This window comes from Podarcis pityusensis (assembly GCF_964106645.2).
Source record: "Podarcis pityusensis genome assembly, chromosome: 12".
NCBI lineage: Eukaryota > Metazoa > Chordata > Lepidosauria > Squamata > Lacertidae > Podarcis > Podarcis pityusensis.
The window spans coordinates 662,863-673,535 of record NC_138037.1 but is presented as its reverse complement, the minus strand read 5'-3'; the positions used below and the strand labels follow the sequence as shown (position 1 = coordinate 673,535).

At 56.5% G+C, this 10,673-nt stretch overlaps 1 protein-coding gene across 1 annotated transcript; it reads left to right on the top strand.

Moving 5' to 3' along the window:
- The first annotated feature begins 234 nt into the window (after nucleotides 1-234).
- Nucleotides 235-10,050, top strand: CDK5 (cyclin dependent kinase 5). The gene is made up of 12 exons (XM_080975567.1): nucleotides 235-395; nucleotides 816-904; nucleotides 2,063-2,130; nucleotides 4,389-4,449; nucleotides 4,779-4,835; nucleotides 4,985-5,080; nucleotides 5,619-5,693; nucleotides 7,149-7,245; nucleotides 7,345-7,414; nucleotides 9,059-9,119; nucleotides 9,229-9,309; nucleotides 9,693-10,050. Exons 1-12 carry the CDS (start codon nucleotides 359-361, stop codon nucleotides 9,777-9,779), a joined length of 879 nt encoding a protein of 292 aa, XP_080831693.1. The 5' UTR covers nucleotides 235-358; the 3' UTR covers nucleotides 9,780-10,050.
- Nucleotides 10,051-10,673: the final 623 nt, after the last annotated feature.

Below are 10,673 nucleotides of genomic sequence, written 5' to 3'. Positions count from 1 at the left end.
TTCCCGCTCCTGAGCCACACTCGCTGCTGCCCAGTGCAGGATACGGCAGCTGCTCTTGCGCTTGCCCCCTCCTGCTCTCCGAAGCAGCGGGTTGGACTAGATGACCCCCGGGGGTCCCTTCCAAGCCGGCCCTTCTGCAGACTGCCCCCCCCTCCAGCCCCGGGCGCGCCTTTCTGCCCGCGCTCTTGCGCACCGAGCGGCGCCAGCCGGGAACTGGAGTCCGCCTGCGGGCACGAGCGGGGAGGCGCGGGCGGGCGCGCGCTCGCAGGGGGGATTCTGGGAAGTGTAGTCCCAGCCCGGCCGGGAGAGGAAGGAGGGCGGCTGCCTCCAGCCCCGCCGGGGTCCCAGACAGAGCGCCATGCAGAAATACGAGAAGCTGGAGAAGATCGGAGAGGGTGCGCAATTGGGGAGGGGGCGCGCAGCCGGGGGGGGGGGTGCATGCAAGCGGGAGGGGGGGCGTGCAACCGGGGGCTTCTCCTTGGGAGGTTTGGGTGGGGGGCTGCTTCTCCCACTCCCCCCCCCCGCGATCTGTGCTGCTGGTGCCGGGGAGGGGGCGAGGAGAGGACTGCTTTGAGCCTGGGGGTGGCGGCCTCTGCATGCATGCAATGCACCCCCCCCCCCGAAAAGAAAACCTGGAGGAAATTGGGGGGGTGTCTGGTGCAGGCTGGGGGTCCGGCGGCAGGAAGGCGTGGCAGCTGCGCCCCCGTCCTGGCCAGGGGGGCTCCTCTGCTGGGGTGGGGGGGCCTGCAAAGCGCTTGGCCCCAGGAATCAGCGAGACCCTTTTGTGTTTCTCTCCCCCCCCCCCCCAAAAAAAGGCACCTACGGGACGGTGTTCAAGGCCAAGAACCGGGAGACGCACGAGATCGTGGCGCTGAAGAGGGTGCGGCTGGACGACGACGACGAGGTGGGGACCCCCGCGACCCCCCCCGGCTCCGTCTCGCCTGCACCGCCCTTGGGCGCCGGGACTACAGCTCCCATCATCCCCGGCCCGCCTGGCCAAGGACGGGGGATTGTGGGAGTTGTAGTCCCGCAGCCCCTTTCGGCCGGGGATGCTCGCCGCCCTCCTTGCAGATGCTGGCGGGGGGACGGGGGACGGCGCCTCGGTCCTTCTGCATGCCGAGCAGATGCTCTCCCCCATGAAAGGAGAGTGGGGTGCTGGGCGGGTGCAAAGCGCCCCCGACTCCTGGGATTTGCATCCTAAGGGACCCCCTCCTGGGCAGCTGCATTCGCGGTGGGTTTAGCCTGGGCTGGCCTCCCGTCCTTCTGCTTTGTCCCTTAGCCCAATGACAGCGGGGGGGGGGGGGGGCAAGGGAGAATAAAACGTAGCATTTGCAGTAAGAAAAGGGGCAGGATCCTTGCAGGAAGTTCCTTGACTGGAAAGGAAGCAGAACCCCGGAATATTTGCAGGAGTAATAATAATAATAATAATAATAATAATAATAATAATAATTTATTTATACCCTGCCCATCTGGCTGGGTTTCCCCAGCCACTCTGGGCGGCTTCCAACAAAATATTAAAATACAGTAATGCACCAGACATTAAAAGCTTCCCTAAACAGGGCTGCCTTCAGATGTCTTCTAAAAGTCTGGCAGTTGTTGTTCTCTTTGACATCTGGTGGGAGGGCGTTCCACAGGGCGGGCGCCACCACCGAGAAGGCAAACAGCACTGGGCTTGGGGGTCACGTTTGAGCACCCCAATAGCATCCCAAATGCTCACCAGAAAGGATTTTGGGGTGGGGCGGGGGGGGGCAGAGCCTGCTGCTGTTTGACAAGGGACCCCCCCACATGCTCCCCACATTGCACTTGGCGGAGCAGCAGGTTTTTGAGAAGAGTTCCCTGTTCCCTTGTTAGTTCCCAAACTCCCTTGTTTGGGAGCCATAGGAAAGGGAAGTAAGATGTTCCTTAGCGACTTCTGGTGGGTGGGTGGATTCCCTGTCTTCCAAGGGGTCCTCCCCCCCCCCTTGCCTGCCCATTGTGAATGAATCCAGGGGTGGGGTGGGGGTTGAGGCCGTCAGTGCCCCCTGACCCTTTCCCCTCCCTCCTCCTCCTCCTCCTCTTTCAGGGGGTCCCCAGCTCTGCCCTGCGAGAAATCTGCCTCCTGAAGGAGTTGAAACACAAGAACATTGTCAGGTGAGCCGCTTGGGGGGCTGAGGCTCGGCTCTGGGGTGGAGAAGGGCAGGGGGCCGTTTCAGAGCTTATTCCTTGCACTTAAAGACCACCTTTTCCTCTCCAAAAAGCTCAGGGTGGTGCAAATGGATCTCCTGCTCATTTATCGTATTTTTCGCTCCATAAGACTCACCTGGTTTTTAGAGGAGGAAATAAGAAAAAAAATATTCTGAATGAAAGAGTGGATGTATGATTTTTGTGGTTCATGCTGTGGCCACAGACATGTGATTTGACGGTGAGTTTGGGGTAGGCCAATGCAAAAATCCTGAGGATCCATGGGCTTTTACCTCCCCCCTCCCAGGCAGCCTCCTTTATCTCTAGCGTCCCTTATCTCGCTTCCAATCACTTGCCGATCAGCGGCTTTGTTTCAACACCCACTTTCCTCTTTCTAAAAAAGGAGTGTGATCTGCTTTTCTCCCCTGGGCAATTTGGCTCCAGGGACCACGCATTCGCTCCATAAGATGCACAGACATTTCCCCTTTCTTTTTAGGAAGAAAAAAGTGCGTAAAATATGGTTATCCCCAAAACAACCCTGCGAGGTAGGTTAGTCTGAGAGACAGGGGCTGGCCCCCCAAGTGACCCACTGAGCTTCATGGCCGAGTGAGGGGATTTGAACCCTGGGGTCCCAGTAGAATGCTCTAACCATTGCACCACACTGGCTCTGAAAGAACCCACACCCTGGGGTGCTCCCTCATTTTGGGCCCAGCTTCCAGGGCTGACTCAACTCTGGGCTTGAAGCTCTGGGTGTCTGTGGGTGGGTGGGGGGCGAACGTGGGGCCTGAGACCCCGGCTGTGTCTCTTAGAGGGGTTGAGCTGATCATTTCCCACACATATCCCACATGGAATCCTGCCTGTGTCGCTGATGCCAGTCACAAAGAGAAGCATTGAATTGTTGGAAGGGACTCCAGGGGTCATCTAGTCCACCCCCCGCAAGGCAGGACTCTCAGCTGAAGCCTCCATGAGGACAGATGCTTAGAAACTTCCAAGGAAGGAGAGCTCACCATCCCCAAGGGAGACCATTCCCCTGTCAAACAGCTCTGACTGTCAGAAAGTTTTTCCGTATTTCTAGTCAGAACCTCTTTTCCTGCAACTTGAAGCCATGGGTTCGAGTCCTACCCTCCAGAGCAGGAGAAAACAAGCTTGTTCCATCTTCCTTGTGACAGCCCTTGAGATATTTGAAGAAGGCTGATCGTATCTCCTCTCAGTCTCCTCTTTTCCAGGCTAAACATCCCCAGCTCCTTCAACCGTTCCTCATCAGGCTTAGTTTCCAGACCCTTGATCATTTTGGCTGCCCTCCTCTGCCCACATTCCAGCTTGTCAACATCCTTTTTAAATTGTGGTGCCCAGAACGGGACACGGTATTCCAGGTGTGGTCTGACCAAGGCAGAAGAGAGCGGGACTATGACTTCCCTTGATCTGGACACTAGACTTCTGTGGAAGCAGCCTAGAATAGCATTAGGTTTTTGTTTTTGTTTTTGCTGCTGCTGCATCACACTGTGGACTCTAACTTGAGTCCACTAAGACCCCCTAGATCCTTTTCACAGGTGGTAAGCCAGGTGTCAAGGTCCGTATAGTTAAAGCTATGGTTTTCCCAGTAGTGATGTATGGAAGTGAGAGCTGGACCATAAAGAAGGCTGATGGCCGAAGAATGGATGCTTTTGAATTCTGGTGCTGGAGGAGACTCTTGAGAGTCCCATGGACTGCAAGAAGATCCAACCTCTCCAGTCTTAAGGAAATCAGCCCTGAGTGCTCACTGGAAGGACAGATCCTGAAGCTGAGGCTCCAAGACTTTGGCCCCCTCCTGTGAAGAGAAGACTCCCTGGAAAAGACCCTGATGTTGGGAAAGATGGAGGGCACAAGGAGAAGGGACGACAGAGGACGAGATGGTTGGACAGTGTTCTCGAAGCTACCAGCATGAGTTTGACCAAACTGCGGGAGGCAGTGGAAGACAGGAGGGCCTGGCGTGCTCTGGTCCAGGGGGTCACGAAGAGGCGGACACAACTAAACGACTAAACAACAACAAGAAGCCGGGTGTCCTCCATTCTGCATTTATTCCCCACCCTTTTCATCCAAGGAGCTGCAGGTGGTGTCTGTGGTTCTTGCCCCCTCCTCATTTAACCCCCACAATAATCCTGTGAGGTAGGTCAGGCCGAGAGTAAGTGAGTGGGCTGAGCTCGCACCATTCACTGGAGCCCCTATTTTCTCTGCCCCCCCCCCCCCAGGTTGCACGACGTCCTCCACAGTGACAAGAAGCTCACTCTGGTCTTTGAGTTCTGTGACCAGGTAAGGAGGGAAGGAGCGGGTGGCCGTGCTCAGATTTTGCAGAAAGAGCCCTGCAGGGCTGGCTCCGTCTTGTTCCCACAGTGGCCAGCCAGGGGCCCCCCAGGGAAGCCCACAAGCAGGAGCAGGGGACAGGATCCTGCGGGGCTCTGCCTCGGTTCTCCTGTGTGGCGAGAGAGAGGCAGCAAGGGGAGCTGGGCCTGGGCATCTGGGGTCCCCTCTGCATCCTGAAAATGTGGGGGTGCCTCTTCCTGGGAGACCAGCCTGTCTGGGGGTCTCCTGGCCCTGCTGCTGACCCCCTGCCTCCCCCTCCTGCTTTCTGCTCCCCCCAGGACCTGAAGAAGTACTTCGACAGCTGCAATGGGGATCTTGACCCCGAGATTGTTAAGGTGAGGAGGGAACAGGGTGGCCCTGGCGAGGGGCTGGGAGGAGGGGTGGGGACAGGCGTCCTTGTGGGGGGGGGGGTGGCTGGTGCTCCGCCCATCCCCCATGGCCAGGCTTGGGGTCCTCACGCCAGCCTCCCCCCCTCTCCCCGCAGTCCTTCATGTACCAGCTGCTGAAAGGTTTGGGGTTCTGCCACAGCCGGAACGTCCTGCACAGGGACCTCAAGCCCCAGAACCTCCTGATCAACCGGGTGAGTGCTGGGGGGCCACATTGGGCAGGCGGGGGGAGTTTAGGGGGCCAAGACCCAGTGTGGCTCCTGCAAAGACCTGCCTGTTTCGCCTTTCCAGAGATGGGAGGGGCTGTGCCCTTGGACTGCCCAAAGGTCTCCCTCGGTCTGCTTATTATGGGTTGCCACCTTAGCTGTGTTCCCTGCACGGCAGGGGGTTGGGCTAGATGACCCCCTGGTGTCCCTTCCCACTTCTCCCAAGGGAAGAGAGCAAAAAGACCCAGGATTGGTGCTTTCTAATGTTCTCATAAAAAATAGGAGGTTTGGGATGAGCAGTGAAGGGGCCTGATCTGCCCACGATCCCTCTTGATTTAGGGGGGTGTCAGGGTACACAGCGTGGGGGGGTCATCAAGCTGCAAGGGACCTCCAGGAAGTCTCCAGGTCTAGGGAACATTGTCAGTGTGGACGCCATGGGGATTTCCCCTTCCTTCCCTGGGGCGTGGGCAACGTTGCCTCTGGGCTTGCTCTTTTTCCTCCGCTGACCACCTGCCTTTGCCAACAGAACGGGGAGCTGAAGCTGGCAGACTTTGGGCTGGCGAGGGCCTTTGGGATCCCCGTGCGCTGCTACTCGGCCGAGGTGAGGAGCAGGGCTGGGTGGGCAGTGCCCATCCATTGGCACAGGGAACTGTGGGACCTGCCCCCTTCCCTCCCTTCCTCGCCCCTCCTCTGGGCCACTCACCCTGCAGAGCCTCTTTTCCAGGGACGTCCCTGATTTAGAGAAGCCGTCCCGGTTTCTGATCTGATCCCAGAATGTCCCACTTTTCCTAAGGACGCCCATGTTTTCACTGGAGAAATGTTGGAGGGGATGGAGTTATCTGACCCCCAAGCCATCTGAAGGCAGTCCGGTATAGGGAAATTTATTTCGTGTTTAATGTTTTATTATGTTTTTATATGTGTTGGAAGACGCTCAGAGTGGCTGGAGAAAGCCAGTAAGAATTTTGGGGTATAAATAGTAAAATTATCATTATGGAATGGGATGTCCCTATTTTCATCAGAGAAATGTTGGAAGGTATGGCTCTGGTCTTTCTTCCCCAACCCAGCCTGCAGAAACCAATTAACCTGTGGCCTAATAATAATAATAGTAATACTAATTTATTATTTATACCCCGCCCATCTGTCTGGGTTTCCCCAGCCACTCTGGGCAGCTTCCAACAGAATATTAAAATACAATAGTCCTTAGATATTAAAAGCTTCCCTAAACAGGGCTGCCTTCAGATGTCTTCGAAAATCAGATACCGTACTTTTCGCTCCATTGGACGCAGTTTTTCACTTCCAAAAACTGAGGGGAAATGTGTGTGCGTCCTACGGAGCGAATGCACCGTGCTCAACCCCTCCAGGAGGGAGAGGCTGCACGGGGCTATGGCTTCTTTAGCTCCACGCAGCCTCTCCCGGCAGGGAGGGATTGCGCGGGGCTAAAGAGGAAGCCAAAGCAGCCAGCGGGATCCATCCCATTCGCTGCCTTGGCTTGTTCCATAGTCGCGCACAACCCCTCTGGCAGGGAGAGGTTGTGCGCAGCCTGTACGCTGCTCTTTGGGGCTGGGGGGGGGGGAGATTTTTTTTATTGATTTCCCCGTCTAAAAACTAGGTGCGCCCTATGGTGCGAAAAATACGGTAGTTTTTTATTTCCTTTGTCATCTGGTGGAAGGGCGTTCCACAGGGCAGGTGCCACCACCGAGAAGGCCCTCTGCCTGGTTCCCTGTAACCTCACGTCTCGCAGGGAGGGAACCGCCAGAAGGCCCTTGGAGCTGGACCTCAGTGTCCAGGCTGGACGATGGGGGTGGAGACGCTCCTTCAGATATACTGGACCGAGGCCGTTTAGGGCTTTAAAGGTCAGCACCAACACTTTGAATTGTGCCCGGAAAAGTACTGGGAGCCAATGTAGGTCTTTCAAGATTGGTGTTATGTGGTCTCAGCGGCCGCTCCCAGTCTTCTCTGATTTCCTTCCACCCCTGATTCCTGCATTGCAGGGGGTTGGACTAGATGCCCCTTGGGGGTCCCTTCCAACCCTTTGATTCTCCCTGCTGCCCCACAGGTGGTGACGCTCTGGTACCGCCCCCCAGACGTCCTCTTCGGGGCCAAACTGTACTCCACCTCCATAGACATGTGGTCTGCTGGCTGTATCTTTGCAGGTAAGGGGGGGTGCTTTGGCACTGGAGGTGGGCAGAGGGGGTGGGCAAGGGCTCTGGGGTGCCACTGACCTCTTCCTCTCTCTCACCCCCCCAACCCAGAGCTGGCCAATGCTGGGCGCCCCCTCTTCCCAGGAAATGACGTGGATGACCAGCTGAAGCGGATCTTCCGATATCCTTGGCGCTCGGCATTGCAAGGGGGTGGGGGGAGGCCAGTCGGGACTGAATTCAGGGGGTTGGACTAGATGACCCCTGGGGATCCCTTCCATCTCTGTGATTATGGTTAGAGAAATTCCCCACTGGAGTAGAAATCGTATATGGAGCAGATGGAAAGCTCTTCAATCTGAGCAGGCTGAAAGCAAAGAGTGAGGTTACCGTAACTTCCGTCCTAGAGCTTCAGGATGCTGATAACAGCGTAGTGTGCGCACGCTCAGAGGGTGACCTCCAAACCATCCTAAATATCTTTGCAGAAGCTTATGAAAAGCTTGGCCTATCACTCAACATAAAAAAACCCAAAGTGCTGCACCTACAAGTACAAAATATCCCCTCTGCAGCGCCACAAATCCAACTCAATGGTGTAACACTGGAAAATGTCAATCACTTCTCCCACCTGGGCAGATATCTTTCCACAAGAGCCGACATTGATGCCAAAATCCAGCATCTGAGCTCTGCGAGTGCGGCTTTCTCCCGATTGAAGTGCAGGGTGTTTGAGGACTGGGACATTCGCAGGGAAACCAAAATGCTTGTTTACAAAGCTGTACTACCGACCTTACTGTATGCACGTGAAACATGGACCACTTATAAACGCCATCTCCAGCTCCTCGAAAGATTCCATCAACAATGTCTCTGACAAAATTTACACATGTACTTGGGAAGACAGGCAAACTAGTGCCAGTGTACTGGAAGAAGCAAAGATCACCAGTGTTGAAGCAATGATTCTTCAACATCCACTTTGTTGGACTGGTCATGTTGTGGGGATGCCTGGTTATTGTCTTCCAAAGCAACTCCTCCTTTCCGAACTTAAAAATCGAAGGCGTAATGTTGGTGGTCAACAAAAGAGATTTAAAGACTGTCTCAAGGCAAATCTTAAAAAATGTAGTATAAACACCAACAATTGGGAAACACTGGCCAGTGAGCGCTCCAGCTGGAGAACAGCCTTGACCAAAGATGTCATGGGCTTTGAGGACACTCGAACTCAGGACGCAAGGGGGAAACGTGCTAAGAGGAAGGCACACTTGGCCAATCCTCATTGTGATCAACTCTCGCCTGGAAACCAATGTCCCCACTGTGGAAGAATGTGTGGATCCAGAATTGGCCTCCACAGTCACAGACTCACTGTTAAAACTCTGTTTATGGAAGACAATCTTACTTGGCTACGAGGGATGAAAAGAAGAGAAATGGGAAAGCCCAGCAAAGCTGTGATTGGCCAGCTGGGGACCAGCCCTCTTGCCCTGGGTGCCTGTTTCTTGGCTGCAGGAGCAAGCAGGGGAGGGTTTTGCACAATTGTGGAGTTGGGAGGGTCTCCGAGGGTCATCTAGTCCAACCCCCTGCAGCCTCCTCCCATCTGGGACAGGCGTCAAACAGAATCCCTGCCCCTCTTCCTTTCCCTTGAGCAAGCGCAGAGTTCTGGACACGCAGGCCTTTGCGCTGAGGTTCCTGCACTGCAGCGGGTTGGACTAGAAGACCCCAGGGTCCCTTCCAGTTCTGCCATTCTGTGATTCTGCGGGGGTGTTGGGAGGGGTACACGGCTGGGTTGGCTGGGGGAAGACGCAGAGGGGTCTCCCAGTTGGCAAGGGGTCCTTAACTCTCCCTCCACGCTGCTGGGGACTCCGACTGAGGAGCAGTGGCCAGGGATGACCAAACTTCCAGACTACAAGGTGAGAAGACCCTTCCCTCTCCCAGAATGAGACCCCTGCTCCATCGCCCTCCTGGGTGGGGGTCCACACCCCTCATTGCACATCTCACCCACCTTCTCCCCCTCCCCAGCCATACCCCATGTATCCTGCGACGACGTCCCTCGTCAACGTGGTGCCCAAGCTGAACACCACCGGACGAGACCTGCTCCAGGTGAGTCCTTCTCCCCCCCCTTGTCCCCCTGCCTCCCCCCCATGATGTGAGCTCCCTGCAGGGGGCTGGAAGGGGGTCTCTCCCATTGGCACCTCTGTTCACCTTCCTTGCAGGTTTTTCTGCCAAGGGCCCTCCATCAGGGATCCTTGAGCTCCTGCTTTGAGGGGGTTGGACTGGATGACCTTTGGGGGTCCCTTTCCAATTCCACCATTCCTCGGAGGGTGGCGCCGGCCTCTCCTTCCATCTAGGGCTTTCCACAGTAGTTGGACGGCTGTCCCTCGGGGATCCTTCAGCCGAGATTCCCACCTTGCAGGGGGCTGGACTGGATGACCTCTGGGGGTGCCATGACTCTGTGAGCTCTCCCTCTTTCTTTGCCTCCCCAGAACTTGCTGAAGTGCAACCCGGTGCACCGGATCTCGGCAGAGGATGCCCTCCAGCACCCCTACTTCACGGATTTCTGCCCCCCCTAAGGGGCCGGTGTCTGCGTGTGTCTGGTGTGGCCAATGGGTGGGGGTGCATGCAGCCTCTCCCCCCACCAATATACCAGTCCCCCTGCTGGAACAGCTGGTGCTGCAATCCTCACGGGACCATTTGGGGTGGGGGGGCTGGCCTGGTTCCCCCCCTTCCTTTGCCTGCCCCCCAGCACCCTCTAGTGGGGGCCCTGAGCAGCCCTGGAGGACTCTGACACCTGTCTCACCCTGTGACTCTTTGATGACTCCTATAAAGCTGCTCTTCTCTTTCTCTCTCTCTCTCTCATCTGTATCGCAACCCCCCCAGCCCCACCCTCTGGACAGGGCGGCTCCCTCCCCTCCTTCCTGGGGCCCCAGTGGAGGGGCAGCCAGAAGAGGGGGCTGCGTGTTCCCCCTGGGTGGGGGGAGACTTGCTTTGCCCCTCCCCTCTCCAGTCTCACCCTTGGGTGCTCTGCCCTGGGGGGGCTCAGGGCAGCGTTAGTTGGGGAGAGGGGCTGTGCTGGATCAGGCCGGTGGCTCATCAGCTCCAGTCATCCTGCTCTTGCCTTGGCCAACCAACTCTCAGAACCTCGGGGTCCAGATAGACTGCCCCTGGCCCTGGAGGTTCCACACAAACGTCAGAAGAGCCTGAGCACAGGATCAGCCCAAGGGGGCCCATCTGGTCCAGCCTCCTGCTCTCAGACAGACCAGGTGCCTCTTCTGGGAAACCAGCAAGCAGGATTCGAACACAAGAGCAACTCCGGGCCAGAAGCCTCTGATTGGCATCTCCTCCACCAGCTTGGCTTCAAAAGCCGATGGAACAAATTCATGGAGGAGGAGAAGGCTATGGACTAGCCACCATTATTATTTATTATTATTATACCACCCTTCACCTGTGCTCTGCCTCCAAAGTTG

Coding starts and splice junctions, on each gene's coding strand:
- CDK5 (XM_080975567.1), top strand. CDS start 359: ATGCAGAAATACGAGAAGCTGGAGAAGATCGGAGAGG. Junction 905..2,062: donor GGCTGGACGACGACGACGAG/GTGGGGACCCCC, acceptor CTCCTCTTTCAG/GGGGTCCCCAGCTCTGCCCT. Junction 9,120..9,228: donor CCAAACTTCCAGACTACAAG/GTGAGAAGACCC, acceptor CCCCCTCCCCAG/CCATACCCCATGTATCCTGC.